We start from the raw sequence: 21,386 nt of genomic DNA, 5'->3' as shown, positions 1-21,386 counted from the left end.
AGGGTGAACGGGCTGGTCGTTCGTAGGTGTTCCTCTCTGATGTCTATTACTCTTGCTTTGGAAAGGGGGGGAGGCAGAGGAATGAGCACACAGTATGGTGGGACGCCTGAAGTCTCATGTACATGGGCATGTTTATTTTCTTGTACTGAAATATTAATAAAAACAATTTTACAAAAAAAATGTACAGGTTTGCTAGGTTTCACTAGGTGTCGGCTGAGCTGGGGTCCAAAATCTACAGCTATCTGCTGTTAGTTTTCAGCGGAAAAATGCAACACTTCTATGTTGTGTTTGAGGAGGCACTAGGACTTCCCACACAAGTGAGGTACAATTTTTTATCTGGAGACTTGGGGAAATGCCAGGTAGACATACATTAGTGGCTCCCCGCAAGTTCCAGAACTTTCCATCAAAGAAATGTGAGACAATTTCTTTTTCTTTTTTTTCTGAATCAACGTTTGAGGTCTGCACCAGATTCTGGGTGAAAAAAAAAAAAAAAAAAAAAAACTGGTGTGAGCCATGCAAGTCAGCCTACCCTGGTTACTCCTAGGTGTCTAATTTTCAAAAATGTACATGTTTGCTTGGTTTCTCTAGGTGCCGAGCTAGGGTCCAAAATCTGCAGCTACCCACACAAGAAAAAAAAAGGTCAGTTTTCAGTGGAAAAATGTGATTGGTACATTGTTGTGTTTTGGCCCATTTCCTGTCGCAGGGACCAAGTGAGGTTCCATTCTTCATCGGAAGACTTGTGGAATAGTAGAACATTTGTTATTACCAATTGGATTTCGCTATACTTGTGGCTTTCAAATGAACGCTAGTGGATAAGAAAGAAGACATTTACAAAAGGCCATCTAAATGAAACGCTTGTAAGGGTACCCATAAATAACACTGCTGCTAAACTCCATATCTGGTGCCCATTTCAGAAATGCATAGGTTTCCCTGATACCCATTTTAACTCTATGTATTTCACTATATGAATTGGTCTATGCCTGATACTCAACGAAAAACGAGTACACGGGACAGCTCAGTTGTAGGCTCTGGGTACCTTGGTTTCTTGGAGAACCCACAAACCCTATATATACCCGCAATTAGAAGGGTCTAGCAGATGTAATGGTATATTGTTTAGGTAAATCGGCCGTTGAGACAAAAAGTTATAAATTACAGATGAAAATGTCATAAATGCCAGTTGTTTCCTATTCATTTTCAATATTCCTTTGTGTCAAAAGTTATTTTCCTTGGGAAAACCTTGAGGAATCTACAAATATGACCCTTTGCTGAAGTCAGAATATTGTCAATTTTTCAGAAATCTATAGCTTTCCTGGCTCACCCATGGGTTAGACACTGGTCTCCACTACAAACTGGAAGTATGTTGGGAGCACAAAAAATAGGAAAACTGGACTACCGCTTTGAAAAATGCAAAAACTGAGGTACAGAATTTGTTTTTTATTCAGCTCCGCATGTTCCACCATTTTTAGAAAAAGAAAACAGACACTTATACGAAGCATCCCCCCCCCTACTTTTCACAAAAACTCAAAATGTTGCTATGTTTTGCCAATTTCCACGGTCCCCTCCATGGGCCCCCACAAACCATAGGTACGTTTACAATCCTAAGGATGTTAGGGAAAAAAGATACAAATTATAAATGGATCCCTTATGTTAAAAAAAAGTTATGGAGCCCTAAGCGTAAACTACCGCAAATAGCTAAAAAAAGAAAAAACGGCTCAGCGGCTGGGGGTGAAGGGTAGGGCATTTGAGAAAGCCCGGCAGCTAAGGGGTTAAGAACCACAGGGCTATGGTATCCAGACATTAAGAGACCTGTGCAATTAAAGTACCTTAAACACTTGCTGAAATGACTCCGGACTAAGGGATCACCATGTATCAATTCCTTATAACTAGCAGGCAGTTGTGACTTTACACATCAAATTGAATGAGGGAAGGTTGTTACATAGTTTCACGAGTGCAATACTCTACAACTTTTATTCACACTCGGGAAAAGGGAAGAGAGCGATAACACATCTACACAGCACTCTTGGCTGATCTCAAAACCGAACTACCACGCTCGAGAGACAAATTAATACAAGATTTAGCTCAAATATGGATGTGGCATGGATCTGTGATCGATATCGTACATGCTGAATTTCTAGAAATGCCAGATTTAAAAAACAGCAATTCAATTCCTTGCATAGAACACATCTGAACCCCCGAATAAAACTGCCTAAAATGCTCCCTCTAACATGCGACTGCATTAGATCAGGGAAGTGTATTTCTTCCATATAGTTTAAAACGCACAGTGATTACTGGATACTGGGATAAAATAACGGTGCACTGGAGAAATCTCTGGACAGGGCATCCATTTTGGAACCTCTAATGCTCTGACCTAGGGAGAAAGGGTAAGGAATAAATTCCTAGATTTGGCACAGGAGGTGGAAAAAAAAGGTTGGGGCCCCAGATCCACCCAATGGAGTAGACATGTAATAAAGAGTAAAGGGGGAGGTGAAACTTTATGGACAAGTGGTAAGGAAAGGTAAAAGGGAAAACTGTTTGGGTGGGTGGAAGTGCATATGCCTTTTAAAAATGCTAGCTACAAAGTAAGACAAGCCACCATGAACGCTACAGCGTGCAAGCCTGTAGGTAAGCAAACCACAGTCTTGCTAGCTGGTCCATCGCTTACAAAGAGTCCTCCATTACTGCACTTATGAACCATTGTACCCCCTCTAGGTGCCCTCACTGAGGACACTGTAGACCTGTGACAAGATTCTTTGAGACACCAACATAAACATACATGTCACTTTTAGTTTAAAAATGCCCAGCTATCCACAAGAGTTTCATTGTTTTAAACTAAGAGTGCTTTGATTATTAGTTTTGTTGCAAATTTTAACAACGCACATTGACGTGATGGTTGTGCATAACAGCTATGTTATTAGCAAGATCTGAGATACTTCTATGACGCCAACTGATGAGGCATCTGTACTGTGTAAACTTTTGAAAAGGCAATACAACTTTTTGGAAAAGAAGGTGCTTGAAGAGCTATTGAACTTGAAAAATATCTCAGCTGACATCCAGGGGCATAGTTTCAGGGGATTTGTTTGGGGTGTTACACCCCTCTGATAAAACATTTTCTGGTAAACAGTTGGGCACAGGTGCTTTCAGTTGGGTATGTTGAGGTTTCTGTCAGGATTTTACCAGGAATTTTTACATACACAGAGGAAAACACACACACAGAATCTCCCTCTCCACTTTGAACGCCTTTAAAAAGGTTAGTTATTTTACAAAATATTGTGTTTTCTTTCACTTAGTAGCTCTACCAATCCGCATCTGTCTCCCCTTTCCACTGCCCTTTAGAAGCTCTCATCTGCACTACTTGTTGTATAATGTATTTTGACAATTTTATGCCAGTGTAATTGCTGGAAAATCGGAAGTCACCCCCCTCACCCCCATTCTTACTAACTGACCAAGCTACGCCCCTGCTGACCTCCTCGCTTTGTACAAACATGTTACTCATTGATGGCCAAGAAAAAGAGATAAAAGGTATTGCTGTGTGGATGATTTAGTCTGTCCAGGGCCCGAAGAATTTCGTTGAATTTTACATTGCAGAGTCACATCTTGTGGAAAAGAAATGATTCTTTGATGAAAAAAAGGATTTGTATTTTCAGACTCGCATAGCCAAAAAGATGCCCAATGAAAAAGGACATTGGTTTTACCAGTACTTGTACGTAAACATACTTTAACAGTTACATGAAGCATTTATAATAATAATACATATTAGAGTAATTTAGGAGTAACAATAGTGTAATCTAGATGCAAGTATGACACATTAGAAATGATAAATTACGAAACTGATAAAATTGATTTTCCATGAATGAAACATGCAATGGCTTTCTTCATCCAACAATTAGTGCTTCGCAATTACATAGAAACTATTGACAATATAACAAATTTAGAATGCAATGACTTACAGATGTTCCGGGGGCTACCCTGGACACTATTACAGGCATTTTCTGATCATATCCACCCTACAATAATAAAACAGTGGTGAAACATTACTACTTCAATAAAAACAATATTATGTTGTGTCTGATTCTGCAAAGAAGGTTCCTGACCTTCACATTGAAACCGAACCTTCCATTTTCATCCGGCCTCATCCGAATCAGAACTAAGTTGTCTTGTGGAATCACTCCATTGGGCTATGGAAAAGAAAGACATCTAAAAAATTTGAACTTTTGTTGTCATTCACATACAAATCACAGTATTTGCAAAGGAAAATAAAAGCATATTTATTTAATTTCAACTGGAGTTCATAAAAATTGTCAATGCAGATATTTCTAAAAAGGATACATGTAAAGTGATGCTAAGTATTAGGCGCACACAAAACTTGACTGCTGCTACACATGAAACCTTATCATGTCATCATGTAGGACAAGTTACTTACCTTCAGTAATTCATTATCTGGCATAGACAATATCTAGCTGCAGATTCCTTACATTAGAATTTTCCCCAGGTACCAGTCTGGATACCGAGACATTTCTTGACCAGAAACCCCTACGCATCGTTAGGTAGAGCCTATAGGAAGCTGTGTTCTGGTTGCAGTACCTCCCACCTCCCTCTACACACCTACACACCTCCCAAAATGTTAACACGACATGGCACACAGCTTGTGCCAAAATGTTAATACGACATGGCACACAGCCTGTGGGCCATGTCACCCAACACTGCATGTAATATATGTAAATCACCACTCTAGCAAGCATTACAGACCTAAGGCAGGGTGAATTATATTGCATTTAGGGCATATCTGCCCGAGTAGATATGCCCCTGCTATGTCTTTGTCAATTCTCAGACATAGTAAGTGACCAGGAAAGTCATTTGAAAAACATGTGCTGAGAACTGGTCACAAATTCCCCAGCTACATGATGGCTTCACTAAAGATAGGGATGTTTAGTACCAAACATCTTGTATTGGTGAACTCACATTGGTGCCAGTGTTGGCTTTACCAATACATGCACCCAGAGGGCACCTTAGAGGTAACCCCTGAAAACCTACCAGATACTAGTGTGTTGACTAACTGGTCCTGACCAATTCAGCCGCCTTAGTCACATTTCTGGTCCCCTGAGGTGAGAGCCAGCAGTCTTGAGGTCCAGAGACAAAAGCTGCACTGAGTGGGGGGGTTGACACCTCCTCCAGGAAGGATCGACATTCCAGGGCGGAAGCTTCAAAGGTCTAGTCATCATTGTAATGTGATCCAGGACTCTCCAAATGGTGGTGATGACCAACCCCCCCGTCCTGACCCCAACTTTTGGTGGCAGGACAGGTGGGAAAATTAGGCAGATATGGAGATGTTCCCACTTCATGCCAGTCCCACCCCTAAGGTGGATGAGCTGAAGTGGACACCATTTTTTTTTTTAATTCCTCCATCTTGGTTTGGAAGGAATTAGGCCACTATGAAGTGGTCATAGAAGGGGGCTGTCACCCTAAAGGTGGTCAACCCATTGGCTGCCACCCGGCACTCCCTGTAACTGCCCTAAACTGAGTATTTAGGTGGCACTTCTGAACCCCAGAACGGAGATCATGAGGGCTTAAGTAGAAAAGGACAAAGAGATGCCCCAGCAGAAGAAGCAGCAGCTGACCTGGTACCGACCCCGGCAGCCTGTATGCACTCAACAGACTCTACACCAGAAGACACCTCGTCCTGCAGCTGAACCTCCAGAAATCTAGGAGTACTGCCTGCCTTCGAAAAAGACAAATCTCCAGTGCGCAGCAGACCTCCTCTCCAAACTAACTACAAAGAGAGGACTCTGCAGCCTCCAGAATTGCAAAGACCTGACTCCTGAAGTCACCACTGCACCAGACATCTACGACCCAAGTGGGTGTGGACCTCTGGTGCCAGCATGGTCTCCCAGCTTTCTAGAGTCCAAGTCCATTGGGGTTTCACCCTCACTAAACTCCATTAAGTCGTCTGCAGCCTCTGCACGCAGGACCCTCTTAGGCAGCCTCAGTGGGAAAGAGAAACCCAACACCCCAAGCAAACACTGCACCCATCGCCGCCAGCCCAGGTTAAAGTGGACTCCTGGTGTCAAAGTCCCCCATCTCTCCTGGGTTCGAGTCCACTGTAGTTTCACCCCTCCTGGACTCCCCGATGACTCCTGCAGCCTCAGACCACAGGACCACCCCAACCACGGGTGCTCCTGGACAAGGAAACCTGACCACAGAAGGCTCGCTCAGAATATGGTGAGGCACCCTGTACTGAGTCCAGGCAACCCTTAGTGATAGTGTAGGTGGCTCTAGATAACCACAGCTTTCATAGTGATAGCTTTAGAGAGCAGCTAAGGCTTATCCAGGAGGTTGTAAAGTGGTTGCAAATACCACACAGGTCAGTCAGTGAAGCACACACAGGAAAGAACCACACCAGTGTTAGCAAAATATGCAATATTTATCATAACACACTCTTGAAGTACCTTTGGTATATCTCCTAACCGGAGGTATGGTCATACAAAAGGAAAATGTTACTTACCAGTAGACATCTGTTAATGGCATGTAGTGCTGTAGCTGTACGTTCTGTGCTTAAGCTTGCCATCTAGTGTTGGGTTCGGGGCGGTACAACTTGTTTTTCTTCAAAGAAACGTTTTGAGTCACAGGGTCGAGTGACTCCTCCTCTTGGTAATACAGTGCATGGGCAGGGAGTCCTTTTTTAGATTGTTTCTCCGCAGGCGGGAGAGTGAAGTAGTGAAGAATAGAGACTAGAATAGGAAAGATGTCTATGCTATGTATTTACATATGTACATTATTTACCTATTTTAAAATTGCAACGTCTACACGCGCCCAGGGAGGGTGCATGTGAATCTACAGCACTACATGCCACAAACAGATTTCTACTGGTAAGTAACATTTTGCTTTCGATGGCATGTGTAGCTGTAGATACACATGCTGTGCATAGACTGTAAAGCAGTCCCTTCATAAAGCGGTGGCTAGAGTGCAGAAGTTACAGTTGTTAGAAAAAGTGCTTTTGGTGCTGCTTGTCCAACATTTGCCTGTTGTCATGCAAAAACATCTACACTATAATGTTTTGTAAATGTGTGTGGTGTGGACCATGTTGCTGCTTTACAAATATCTGATATAGGTATGTTATCTAAAAATGCCATAAATGCACCTTTTTTCTCCTATTGGAGTGTGCTATAGGTGGTACAGGTAATAGTCGTCTAGATTTACTATAGCAAATTTAAGTACAATTGACTATCCATCTAGCTGTGTGTTAAGGAGAAAGCCACACAAAGTTGTTTCGTTTTCCTAAAATCTCTTGTTCTACATATATATACACATAACTGCTCTTTTAACATCCATAGTATGTAGAGCTCTTTCTGCTACTAAATCTGGTTGTGGAAACAAAACTGGTAATTCTGTTTGATTAATATGAAATTACCTTTAGAAGAAATTTCGGATTTGTTCTTAACACAATGTTTTCTTTATGAACTTAAAGGAAAGGTTCTGCTAAAGTTAAAGTTTGGAGCTCACTGACACATCTAAGGAAGGTGATAGCAATTAAAAAAGCTACTTTCCATGAAAGGAATTGTGGGAAACAGGAGTGAAGTAGCTCAAACGATGGAGCCATAAGTTTTGGGAGAACAATGTTAAGATTCCAAGATGGAGCGGGAAGAATTCTTGGTGGAATTATTCTTTTTAGTCCTTCCACAAATGCTTTGATAATTCAAAACAATGAACTATGCTGTTTTGAAGATCTGCAGCTATGGCTGCTAAATGTAAACAAATAGATGTGGAAGCTAGATTTGCTTCTTGTGAGTGTTATAAATATTGTACAGTGTCTTGTTCTGTTGGTTTGAGAGGGTCAATGTTTTTTGTTTGACAATAGCAAACAAAAAGTTTCCATTTTGTCGCATAACATTGTCTAGTTGTAGGTTTGCATGCTTGCTTAAGGATAGCCATACATTCCTGTAGCAATCGTAAATATCCAAATTCTATGACCTCAGGAACCATTTCGCTAGGTTGAGTGATTTGGGATTTGGATGTCTTATTTGACCCTGTCTGTGTGTCAGGAGGCCTTGTCTATTGGGAAGCTTCTGATGTGGAACAACTGAGTGCCAAAAGTGATGTGAACCATGGTTGATGTGCCCATGTAGGATGCCACTAAGATCATGTTGAGGGAGGGAAGATTGTTTTATCTTCCGGCCCAGAAAAGGTAAGAGTGGGATCTGGGGAAAAGCGTGAGCAAATATCCCAGATCAACTCATCCATAGAGGATTGCCCTTGGATTGAGTGTGTGGGTATCAGGAGGTGACGTTTTGACATTTTTTGTTTTTATATGTTGCGAATAGGTCTATCTGAGGTGTTTCCCGCTTTTGGATGTACTGTTGAAGGACTTGTGGGTGGAGTTCCCACTTGTGTGTTTGTTGCTTCATCCTGCTTAGTAGGTCTGCAAAGTGATTGATTGTCCCTGGGAGATATTGTGCCACTATGTGAATGTGGTGATGAATTGCCCATTTCCATATTGTCTGTGCAAGATTGGACTGTCTTGTGTTGCAGATGTGAAAGGAACACTTTCATAGCTAGGAATACTACTTGCAGTTTCAGGTAATTGATTTGAAGAGACCACTGAGTATTGTCCCATATCCCCTGAACTGTGATGTTGAGGAGATGAGCTCCCCAACCGGTGTTTGAGGCATCTGTTGTGAGAGTGATTTGAGGCACAGGGTCTAAAAAGGGCTGCCCTTTCATAAAGTTTGTGGTGTTCCACCAATGCAGAGAGCGATAAGTCTGGTGGTCCACCAACATTAGATCTTTCATTTACCCTGTGCCTGAGACCATTAGATCTTCCATTTCACCCTGTGCCTGAGACCATTGACGAGAGAGACATTTTTGAGGCGGATGCATATGAAGTCTGGCATGAGGCACGATGGCAATACAAGATGTCATCATCCCTAACAGTTTCATAACAGTTCTTACTGTCTATGTTTGGTTTTGTTTTAATGTAGCAATTAATGTTTGAAAAGCCGGAATTCGGGCTGAGTTGGGAAATGCTTGTCCCAATTGTGTGTTGAGGATAGCTCCTAGAAAGGGTTGTATCTGGAGAGGTTGCAGGTGAGATTTGATGGTGAACCCAGAGAGTGTAGGAGAAGAATTGTAGTTTGAGTGTGGCTTTGATGCTGTGTGAATTAATTGGCATTGATGAGCCAGTTATCCAAATAAGGAAAAACATTAATTTGTTTTCTTTTGAGATGTGCTGCAACTACTGAGAGACATTTTGTGAATACTCTGGGAGCGGTTATGACTCCAAATGGTAATACTTTGAATTAGTAATGTTTTCCTGCAACTACAAATCTTAGGTTTAAAGTTTAAAGTTTATGCTTTATTGCATAATTACTTAAAACCATTGCAACCGTACAAGCGGAGACGTTAAGAACTCCTTAAAACAATTAATACATTCCTGCTTTCTTTGTGATTTTTAGTCCAGTTGAGCCCTGGGGCTGCCAGTGTTCATTTTCTATGCCAGTTGAGGGCTTGTTATCTCATCTTGATTTTTTAAGGCATGTTTTAAGGAATGTTGTTCAGATACAGCTTTCTCCAGGGTAATAGAGCAGGGCAAATACAAAGGATGTGTAAGAAGACTTCCCGATGATGTGCGCAAAGTCTGCATCATCCATTCTTTGCGGATCGGAGCCATTTTGGTTCAGTCTTCCAAGCAGGAGATCGAAGTCTGAACTTATTTTTGTCCTTGCTCCAGGAAAGCAACTTGATTTGTTTGTTTAGAAGTTGCTTGACATTTTTATGGGGTAAAAACTGTTGCCATAACTCCTCTGCCTGCAGGTGCTTTATGGCGAGAATGATTCTCTTTAGCCAGGGGGTTGGGAGTTCTACCTGGTTTCTGTTGATTTCCTCCCAAATCAGTGCCTTTAGAGTGTTTGGTTGGGCTAGTCTTAGCATCAATCCGTATTTCAGTAATGCCCAGTCTTGAACTAATGTTTAATCTTGTAATCCAAATTCCAACCTAATCTGCGCTGGCCAGGAGCTGTGTGGGAGGCAGAAGAGAAGGCGAAACACTTTGCTTTGTGCAATGTTCATGAAGTCGTTCAATTTGCTTAAGTATATTTCCAAACCGTATGTTAAGGCTGGCAGGAATTTTGCTTTTATCACTGTGATTAGTGGACACCAGATTGGGGTTTGTAGTTTTGAGGCCAGGGCAAGGACTGATGCAAGCAGTGATGCCAGCCTCGCTTTCAAGGTGTTTAGGTGCACGTGATGCGACCAGCACTCCTGTAGCCAGACGCTGAGGTATTTATAGTTTCTGCTTCTTTCCACAGATTGATTACCACAGAACCATTTAGTTTTCTTGATTATCCATTTGCCAAAAATGATTACCTCGGTTTTCTCCGTGTTTACCACCAACTCATTAGTCGTGCAATATTGACTGAAGGTGTGTAACACTTTTTGGAGTCCTGTACCTCAGAGATTCAGTAAGACGATGTCGTCTGCATATAGTAATGCAGTTAGGGGATAGTTGCTCAGTTTGGGAGGATGGGAGCCAATGATGTTTAGTTGTGTGCACAGATCTGCCAGATAAGAGGTGGAAAAGCATTGGAGTCAGGACACAGCCCTGCTTAACACCTCTGTCTATCTGGATTATGATTGACACTGTTTCCAACTTTCTCCCTTGCCCAATTTTCTGAGTACAGACGCTGTATTCCTTTTAGCAGCTCTGGCGGGATTTTAAGGTTTGCTAGTTTCCCCCACAGCTTGTTCCGGTCCACTTAATCGAAGGCTTTGAACAAGTCCACGAGGCAGGTGTAAAGGGCCATTTGTTTGTTTGTATATTTTTCAGCGAGCATGTCTAGCGTTATCAGGTTGTCAGAAGTGTTTGCCGACGGCTGGAAGCCGGTTTGATTCAGAGGTATTAAAATTGAATTTGTTCGCCCATCCTTTGAGATCCTCAAGCAGGTGCCCCGCAAATATTTTTGCATCAACGTCAAGCAGTGATATTAGTCGGTAGCTGTCTGGGTTCCTATAGGGGCACTTCTTATAGATTATGTGGAAAATTGCCCCTTTCCAGGAATCTAGAATTTCTTTTCTGTGCTGATGGCATTATAAAGACAGCAGAGCAGGCTGTCCAAAGGGCAGGGTCTTGTTTTAGTATTCCTGCTGGGAGACCGTTTGACCCAAGAGCCCTGCTCTGTCTGCAGCGCCGTAATTGCTCCTCAACGTTTTGTATTTTGGCTGATAATGGCTTTGTCTTGCTGCTTGTGGTGGGAAATGGCTTCACCGTGGTAGGGCTGCTGTAGAGGCTGGAGATGTGTTCTATCCACTTTCTCTCCGGGACTGCGTTACTTTGGTTCCCGGTTGTCCTGCGCTCCAACTATAGACCACAGTGACCGGCTGTTCTTTTCCTTGGTGGCTTCCACGATTCTAATCCATTCCTGATCCATGTGAGCTTGCATTGCTTCCCATATTGCCTTCTTGTATTCCTTTCTTAGTTCCTGAAAGGTACTCTGGTAGCTATTGCCCGGTGGTTGGTTCTTTGGGCTTCTGGCCATTTTGTTAAGCTGTTGTCTTTGTTGCCTTAATGTCTGTGTGAACCAGCCATTTCTGCTCAGTAGTCGGCCGGCCTTGCATGGTTGTTTTGGCTCCAGCTGGTTCCTTAATGATGTTAATGTGGCCTCCCATTTTGAAATGATGTCCAACCTGTTCTGTTTGATCCAACGTTAAGTTGGCTTTCCATACTTCATATTTCTCCATGCACTTGTTAGACCATCTTATGCGATGGAGGTGGCTTCCTGGATTTTGTTCGCCAATTCTCGGTAGTAGAGCAGCGAGAGCGTTATTGTTTGCGGTGGTGCTCACTTTCGCATCTCACCTCTATGCTGAAACCCTAGAAGTATTTCAAGATGTCTGTTGAGACAAAGGTGTAGTCTAGGGTGGAAGCTGACTTCTTGGCGATGTGGCTTGGGTTCATTGGGATGTCTTTTGGAAATCTCCATTTAGGGCCCTTAGTCCTAGTGCATCTAGTAGTCTGACCAGGGGGGGATTACATTTGTCCTTGTCTTTCAACGGTGACTCTTGTTGTGGAATGCCAAAACGCTGGTCCAGAGCACCTTCCCGGGAGCCTATTTTGCCATGATTGGCCATGTTGAGGTTAAAATCACCTGTGATAATCCAGGGGGTGTTTCCAAATGCCGTTTTTAGGGCTAACAACTCTTTTTCTGGTGTGTCTAGAAAGTGTTGGTTACGCGGCATGTTAGGGTTGATGTAAATATTTATTATTATTATGGGCATCTGTGTTTGTTCCAACATCCAGTTTTCGATAATAATGGCTAGCATATAAGCTGACTTCAGGTCTATGAACTTGGCATTGAAGGATTTGCATGTGGTTATGTGGATTGAGAGGCCGCCTTTTGGGTGTCCTTTGGGTTTAGGTCTAGCTGTCGGTCTTAGGAATTCTTCAAATCCAGCTAGCGGATTTTCTGATACTTTTCAGGATTCCTGCAGGCAGATGATGTCGAAGTCATTCAGATAGGATTCCAAGTTTGGGTCTTGCCTGATTTTACTGGCCCCTGCAATGTTCCATGAAATTATATTTGTGACCCACAACTTGCTTTTGGACAGCGGTGGTCCAATTGTGAAAGTTTTGGCAGTGCAACTTCCAGATCTATCATTATGCTGCAGGGTTCCGTCAGGATCGATAAGTGGATTTGTACCAGCCGCGTCCCTCTTTTTGCTGTCCACCTTCCTGACAATACCTTATCTGTTAGATGCCCTGAGTGATGGATATATAGATCTCTCTTGGGTTCTCGGTGAATGTAGGGGATGCCCCTTTAGAGTGTTGCAGAACAGAATGCTGCTTCGCTGCTCAGGAGATAGTTGTCCTGAAGCTGTCCCTTTTATTGGACTCTTCTTGCAGGATTAGAAAGGAGGGGTATTTTGCTTTGCGAGTTTCCTTTAACTCAATGCCCCAGTCTTCGAATGTCCCTGATTTGGACAGTACTAACTGTGCTATCTTTGTGTTGTTAAAGCAGACTTCAGTACTTTCACTGGTGTCACCTTTTTTTTGGTGTTATAAAGGCCACGTATTGCAAATCGTTACTACTTATTGTTTCCAGTCCTTGGATTGCTGTGCAGACTCTCAGAAGATTGCCACGATTAAGGATGTTTCAAGGGCCCTGTGATTTGTAGGAAGGGCAAAAAGTAAGGATGTTAACGCCCCCAATTTTTGGGGGTGTCAGCTTAATTGTTGATTTCACGCCGATTGTGGTGTGCAGGGCTGTTGTAACTGCAGCGTCTATGGTTGCCTTTTCTTCTGCTTCGGCTATCATTTGATTCATTATATTTGTGTGTTGCTGGTGGTGTGGAGGGTTTGGGAAGGACTTTGTTGATTTTGCCATCCAGTGTGTAGACCCCTCGCAATTGGGATCCCTGATCTGCTTGCTTGTGCCCTCTGGGTCCTTTCCAGGGAAGGACCCCTGTGTGTGAGCCTTGTATTGGTCTAAGTAAAGCTGGCTATTGCTGTATTCTTGTTCCCATGTTCTTTTCTGGTGTGTCGGGTCGGGGTGGATCTATAATTCATTCCACAACAGTTCATCTTCTCCATTGATGGAAGGGGTGTAGTTGCTTCTGGGGTTATAGACTGTCGCGGTCATGGGTCCTGTGTGGTTGGGTTCTTGTCCGTTTGAGTCTCCTATTGTGTTTTTCGGGCCCAGTGCCCCCATGATCTTGTGTCCGGTTTGTCCTGTTTTTCCTTCTTCTTGCAGCTTTATAGGATTGTTTTTGGGCCGTGGCGGCGGCCGCTGGACTGTTGTGGTTAGTGACTGAGTAGCCTAGATGGACGGCTGTGTGTTGCTTTTGGTTTGCCCTGGGGTTTCCTCCTGGTGGGCTGCGATTGCCGTTGCTGGAGGGGTGTAAGTATTTTCGTTCCGACTCCATCACCATTTTATTGTGAATTTTCCTGAGGCGTTATTTGTTTTTCCTGGAAAGAACAGGGATAAAGGGGCCATTTGTGGCTGCGTGTTCCTGGTTTGAGTCTTCGACTGAAGATCCTAAAGCCTGTTCTGGACTTGCGGCGTCCTGGTTGGGAAGGATGGATGTTCTTTTTTGTGGGCTCTGTAGGAGCTGCTTGACGTTTCCCCGCTGGGTCAATTCCTGCTTTAGATCTGTCACTAATGTTGACATGACTGATGGCAGTTCTTGGAGCTTATCTAAAATTGGGCTACAGTGACACTGGTATGTCTGATCTACCTTGCCCTTGTCAGCCTCCAAGTGGGAATGTGCTCTTCGAATGAGCGTGTATAACTTGTCCAGCTTATTGTCTATTGCCATTGTGGTGGTTGCCAAATTTTGCAGAATTTCGATTTGAATATCTAATTTATCAGTATTGAAGGTCGTTGCATTGGGTATGGACATCAGGGTGCTCTTTAGGGCTTCCCAACCGGTCTGCAGGGAGTCCTTCGTGTCCGTGCAGCTGCGGGTTTGTGCTGTTTCAAGTGCCTGTTCCCCTATAGTGCTGGAATGTTTAATGTTTTTTTCTGTGTGTGCGAGGAGGGTGTCCTCTCCCCTTTCCTCTGTACACTGCTCCTCTTCTTTGTTGAAGACCTCCTCCAATTCTTCCTGTGTAAGTGTGGCCTCCTAGCAGGGGGAGGTTAAATGTTTTGCTGAGGCTGGACCTGGTGATGCTGGTCCCAGTTTTTCCTGGTTACCGTCTTTGCTGTTTTCATTGTGAGTGTGGTTTCTGGGTGTCCCGGCCCATCCGCTGCCTTTTATCTCTCTGATAGGACACACAGGGGTATGCTTGAGTGAATTGCCCTGGGTAACATGGGAGGGTTGAGTGTTTAACGCACTTGGGCTAGACAAGTCCAGCATGGATTCTTGTGCCGTTTTACTCGGGGGAGCGGTTTCCCTGGAGGTGCCCAGTGTAATGGCACTATTGCTGAAGGATCCTCCATTTGGTTGTGGTCTTGGGAATATTTCTCCTGAGAAGGGTTTGCAGCAGAGATTCTCCAGTGGTGTAAAATACTTGTCCATTCCTTGGCCCCTAGTGCTTTGGCACCCCCCTTGTCCCTGCTTATACTCCCCAGGGGTACACACCTTAGACTCCTCGAACATATTGGCACGCTGGGGGTCGGCCTCTATTGCTGTTCGATGTCTCCTACCGCGCTTCATCTTTTCCGCGCCCTTGTTGGGCGCCTCTTTCGCTTTTCTCATTAGGTTTTGGAGTCCGACGTGGGCACTCAGGAGAAGGGAACGGTGTGTTCTCATAGTCCTTTGCTGTTTCTAACCCACTCTCAGTGTCTGTTCGTTGTGGCTGATAATTTCGCTGCTAATTGGGTATCTGATGATGTGGCGGCGCACGTACCTTGATTCCTAGGGGATGGGCCGTTGGTGGGCTGCTGATGGAGTTGTCTAAGCCTCGGGATCAGGATTCTGTTGAGCCCTGCTGGTTGCCCCACTGTGTTCCAGCCGTAGCCCTGGTTGGGACATGGGTGCCTGGTTGTGGGGGGTAGGGGCCCGCTGGCTGGCTGCTGCTGCTGGTGGGGCCGTCTGAGCCCTTCTGGATCCTGCTGAGCCCAGCCCAGCTGATATCTTTTCATAGCCCAGGTTGGCCCTGGTTCATCCTGGTGGGGTTTTGGAGAGGGCCGGTTGGCTCCTGCTGTGACCTGCTATGACACGTGGCCTGGTCCTGGTCGTGCCGGGTGGCCTAGATGTCCTGGGGCTGAGGCCCCTCCCCTGGAGATTGCAACTGGCGAGCGGGTCTCCGGCCTCCCCACAAGCTGTACCAAGACCTAGCTAGGCAACTTCCGTGGAGGGCCGGGGCTCTCTCTTAGCGGCAGCCACCTGTGGCTCCCACACTCACGTTGTGCCTCACCTGCTCAGACTCAACCTTGCACTCCTTTCCTCCTGCCCCTGCCATGCTCTGCTCCAAAGGATGAGAGGCTAGAGGCTGTGGGGGTTGTCTTGGAGGCTGTGTGGCCCTGTTTGGGGCTGTTTAGTTGTTGGAGCTGACCGCGGCGTCCAGTGCAGCCCGATCTGCTTCCCTGCTGCGCTCACTCGCGTGTGACGCACAATGCACTTCCGGTTCTGGTTTCGCTTCAGACTCTTCTCAAATCTTAGGTACTTGCCCTGTGCAGGATGAATATGAATGTGAAAGTAAGCATCCGTTAGGTCTAACCCTGTCATGAAGTTGCCTTGTTGTAATAGCGGAATAAGATTCTGAAGAGTGACTATTTACAAGAGTTATGACAGGATATAGTAGTTTAAGGGTCTGAGATCTAACATTGATCTGAGAGACCCGTCTTTTTTAGGTATTACAAAATACAGGGAGTAAACTCCTGCACCTTGGTATTGTAATGGTACTGGTGCTATAGCCCCTTTTAGAAGAAGCAAACATACTTCTTTGAGAAGAGTGAGATGATTTTGTGAGAGATTGTGAGTTCGAGGGTGTAATTTGGTGGAGTGGAAATGAGCCCCAGAGAAACCATTTTGTATAAGTTGAAGTACCCCTTGATCTCAGGTAATTTGAGACCATTGGGGGTAAAAAAGTTGTAACCTTCCCCCAACAGGAGTGGTGTGGGTTGGTATGTTTTGTTTTAAGTCATTGTTTGGTGGCGGATGAGGAACCTCCATATGTAGATGGTTTTCCTCTATCTTTGTTATTGTTGCTTCTATATGATCCTCTACAGTAATCTCTGGTGTATTGAGAGGTGGGCTTTAATTGCTACGAAGAATTTTCTTGAAATGATGATCGAAAGCCCCTTGCAAATCCGGAGTGACGAAAAGTACCCCTGTGTGTGCTGGCTGCACAGCTCCCATAGCTTTAGCAGTTTGAGTGTCTGCTTAATTTTTCAAGTGTGGTATCCACTTGTGGCCCAAATAAATGCTCTTTACAAAATGGCATGTTTAAAACTGCCTGTTGTACCTCTGGCTTAAGCCCTGAACATCTGAGCCAAGCATGGCGCCTAATGACGACACTGTGGTTAACACTGCATGCTTCTGTATCAGCAGCATCAAGCGCACATTTAATAGGGTTGTTGAAAATTGTTTGTCCCTCATCTACCATTTCTACCCCCCTTTTACGACATTCCTCTGGTAGGTATTGTAAAAGCTCCTCCATGACATCCCAGTGAGCTCTACCATACCGGGATAAAAATGCTTGTGAATTTGCAAGCCGCCAGTGATAGGCGGCTTGAGCTGCCACTCTTTTCCCTGCCGCATCTAATTTTTTACTTTCTTTATCAAGAGGTGGTGTGTCTCCTGTTTGATGGTTATTAGCCCTTTGCGTGCAGTAGAGGCAACAACAGAGTCTGGAGGTGCCTGTGCTTTTATAAATAAAAGATAAGTGGGTGCAGCCTTGTAAATTGTATCCACTCTGGGAGTGATACCCCTTGATCTAACAGGCTCTTTAAATATTTAATCTGCATGTCTGAGCATGCTTTGAAGCATTGGAAAGAATTGACTTTGCTTATGTGTTGCACCAAAGGTGTCAAATAAGAAATCATCCTCTATTAGATCAATGTACATATGTACATTGTGAAATAATGCTGCACTAGCTATACCCTGTTGATATAAGGTGGAATCCTCAGGTGGTGAAGGTCTACCTGGATCATTTGGCATAATAGGATCCGATCATACTCATTCCATGGGTCCTCATCATCTAATGTATCCCCCAAATGTTGAGCCCCACCAAGTGGTGAACTAGGTAGTGTGAACCCTAAAGGAGGTGGAGATGCTGGTGGAGGAATATGTTGTGGAGAAGTAGGTGAAGAAGTTTGAGTAAGAAAAGGAGTCTTTTCTTTGGTAGTCTTTTTTGGAGGAAGAGAGGAATCAAGACTCTCTTGGAAAGTGAGTTTCCTCTTAAAAGGTGGTGGAGGTGATGTTATAATCTACCCTGTTCATTCTTGAATTTGAAGTTGGCGCTGCTGAGCATCTAACATTTCTAAAATTGGTTCCACTTGTGATGGAGGGATGGTTATAGACGGTCCAGAATTACTGAAAGTGTTTTGTAATATTTTCGGTTCCTAAGTTTTTGTCGATGGAACATTTTTGATGCCAAAACTGTAGCTGGATGTTTTTTCTTTTTCGGGGCCAAAGTGGTCAGCACCAAAGTATGTATTTTGGGTCTTGTCAGAGGCGCTGGAGGTCTATGCTGAAGATTTCTCTTGGTCTTTTTTCGGTGCCGAGCTGGAACGGGGGCATCTGAACAAGTTTCTCGGCTACAACCATAGCTGGAAGGCAGTGGTGGATCAGTGACCTCTTTTGATGTTATTTTGGTCGATAGAAAAGGGGTCTTTTTTCTCACAGATTGTGCTGCCTGAAATGGTTGACTCTCGATGTCTGACTGCACATCAGAGTCCGAATCTTGAACGAAGAAGGCCCCCTCCCGTTCCAACTCTTCTTGCACATGCTCGTCACTTAAGATGTCCGATGTGTTATCTGAATGTCGAAACACCATTTCCATCCGATTAACCCTTCTTTGATTGAAAAAAAAAAAAGAAAAAACAGCACTTTTCGCAGGTCTGCTCGTTGTGGTCAGGAGAAAGACACAAATTACACTCCTGGTGGTGGTGGTCAGTGTGTGTAAATTTTGAGTGGCATTGAGGGCAAAACCGAATTGGAGTACGTACCATTAGTGCTGCATAGGTTCAATGCCGCGTGGAAGAGGTAGGTCGGAAGAGGACCAGAGGGCCTTTTTTTGCCGCAAAGGGCTGAAAAATTTTATTCCAAGTGTAGAATGCAAGATCAAAAACAATACAGACAATGATAGAAAGCCAAGAATTTGGAGCAAGAGAAAAGCCAAGAATCTGGAGCAAGAGGAACACATATCCGAACCCGAAGGCTGAGAGAAACAAACAATCTAATAAAGGACTTGACGCCCATGCGCAGTATTATAGAGAGGAGGAGTCACTCGATACTTTGACTCAAAAAGTTTCTTGGAAGAAAAACAAGTTGGACTACTCTGAACGCAACCCTAGATGGCGAGCTTATGCACAGCATGTGTATCTACAGCTACACATGCCATCTAACATATACCTCGCAACAGGTAAGTAAAGACATGAAATAGCATGGGCCCCTATGGCGGGCAAACCACATACTAAAATATTTGAATGTGAAACTCCCTCCCAAACCACACTACCACCCAAAGACTGCTGGGATTGAGGAAGTAAAAAAATAAAACCAAAGATAAGTAGGTAGTATTCCTCAGGCGCTTGTGTGCAGAGTAAAATTCTTGGTTCAGTGTCCATAGGCCAACATGGGGATGTCATGGCTGGAGTTTTTTGGCTGGGGTTCCCATTAAGACAAGGGAGGTTGGATAGTGCCCGCACCCATGGATACCCACAACAGTGGAGTACCTACACCAGGGAGCCCAGACACATAGGGGTGAAGTTGTGTCGGAACTTACAGTTGTAGTCAATAGGGACCTCGGTTGAACACCTGCTGACATGACCCGTGGACTAGGTCGATGGAACCCAGGAATCGAATCTGGAATAAGAGGACCTAAGGAGAGAGGGAGCAGATTCTAGACCACCCAGAGTGGCCCGGGTGGTGCAGGAGGGCAATGCCCACCCTTCTTGGTGATGCTTTCCTATAGAACGGTGGACGAAGAAATGCAGCTGCGTAGTCCAGGTGATGCAGGAAGATCCTTGGAGTAGTCCGCGAGCTTTCGCATGCCGGTAGGCGAGTTGCAGAGGAATTAGTCATCAGGGGGACCAACAAAAAGCCTTGGCAAATGCAGGGGAGCATTGCCAGCAGTTTGCAGATTTGTCGGGACCAGCAAGGTCCAGGTGTCCCAAACCTTAGCAGGTAGGTCAGGGCTAGTCCTCAGCAAGCAGGAGAGCCTGCAGGAATCGGAGTCCCCAGCCAGACCCTCTGCCAGCAGGCACACGGAGGCCTCAACAGCACAGAAAAGAGGGATGCTCATGTTGAAGGTGTTGCATGGGAGACGTCGTTCTTGGAACCGGAGAGTGCTTCGAGGCTGGGGCTTCTTGGAGCTAGGAGGTCTTCTGCCTGAAGAACCAACAAGCCTTTGCAATGACAAGCAGATGCGGTGCACAAGGGTTCCAGCTAAGCAGCTCCAGCAAGGGACCACAAACTTCCCAGTTGCAAGGAAGATAGGTCAGACCTCTGGAGAGCCACAGAACTACCATCTTTGTGGCAGAGCCTTGGAGAGTCGGTGGGACAGTAGGGTCCACCAGCCGGAAGTTATCGCTGAGGTGCCTGCTTATGCAGGGGAGTGACTACACTTCAAGGGAGATTACATTTTGCTTTCCTAAGTGCAGGCAGAGTCCCACTGACACTGGAGGATGCACAGCCACAGGGTTGCAGAAGTCTTGGCAGAACATGAAAACAAATTTGCAGTAGGAGCTGCATATGAAAGGAGTTCACACCTTTTACTTCTGACTTGTATGCTGACCTGACTTGTGCCCCAAAAACCGGGACATTTCTTTAAAACGTACAACAGCGTTGGGACACCGGGACTGTTCTCGAAAAACCAAGACTGTCCAGGGAAATCCGGAACGTCTGGTCACCCTACAGAAAGTTGATACTTTCCTACACTGACGCCAAAGGACAGCCCCGCAACCATTGCCCCTAGGCCCTGTAGAAGAGGACCAAAGGTGTGCCTAAGTTTCCAAGCACCTCACATGTGCTACTTACCTGTTGGTTGCCCCCAGCTCACCCCGAACCGGAGCCTACAGCATAAATCCACTATGACCAATCCCTACGGATGCACATTGAGCACCCAATGCGTACTGCGTCTCTGCATCTGGCCTCCCAGTGCTGCCCAGAGTGATCTGTTGATGTGGTCCTGACCCATGCCCAGTATTTGCCTTAAGACTACAAGGCTGGTTCCGTGAGTGGTCAATAAGTGCCCGTTTACTGAATGTGCTTTTCTTCATAGGTCAACACTGAAGAAATCTAAAATTACATTATGGTGATTTTTGCAACTAAAATGTATGTATCCTTAGAAACGTACATACCTTGTAAAGAAGTTCCTGGGTTTGACATATATATGAAAATAAGTCATATTTTTCTAATTTGGTCTCAGATTTATTCTTTGAGTGTGTGTTTATTGCCTCAGTGAGTACAACAAATGCTCAGCTCTACCCTCTGATAAGCCTAACTGATCACCCACACTACTGTAGGGAGCTGGCTCTGTATATACTATACCAAAATGAGTCAGTGTGCACAGAGTCCAAGGGCGCCCCAGAGACTTAACAGAGGCTAAAGTAGATAATACTAATGCTTTCTTTTGTGTTAGTGTGGTCGATTAGATAGGCTTATCAGAGCGTAGTGCAAAGGACATGCTGTACACATTGGCAAGAAAGTGTGCACAGAGTCCAAGGGCGCCCCAGAGACTTAACAGAGGCTAAAGTAGATAATACTAATGCTTTCTTTTGTGTTAGTGTGGTCGA

The 21,386-nt window shown here is 44.7% G+C and overlaps 1 protein-coding gene across 3 annotated transcripts in view; it reads right to left on the bottom strand.

Annotated features, from left to right (window-relative positions):
• Positions 1-21,386, bottom strand: part of PTPN4 (protein tyrosine phosphatase non-receptor type 4) — a 975,501-nt gene that overhangs the window by 352,343 nt on the left and 601,772 nt on the right. For all 3 annotated transcript variants that reach the window (XM_069224613.1, XM_069224612.1, XM_069224614.1), the window contains exons 17-18: positions 4,092-4,175; positions 3,948-4,004 (exon numbers count right to left, since the gene is read on the bottom strand). In XM_069224613.1, coding sequence (XP_069080714.1) covers positions 3,948-4,004; positions 4,092-4,175 — 141 coding nt within the window. The remainder of the gene's footprint in view (positions 1-3,947; positions 4,005-4,091; positions 4,176-21,386) is intronic.

Source organism: Pleurodeles waltl, chromosome 3_1 (assembly GCF_031143425.1).
Source record: "Pleurodeles waltl isolate 20211129_DDA chromosome 3_1, aPleWal1.hap1.20221129, whole genome shotgun sequence".
NCBI classification, from domain to species: Eukaryota; Metazoa; Chordata; class Amphibia; order Caudata; family Salamandridae; genus Pleurodeles; species Pleurodeles waltl.
Note: the sequence above shows the minus strand (reverse complement) of the source record. Positions and strands in the feature narration are given on the sequence as shown.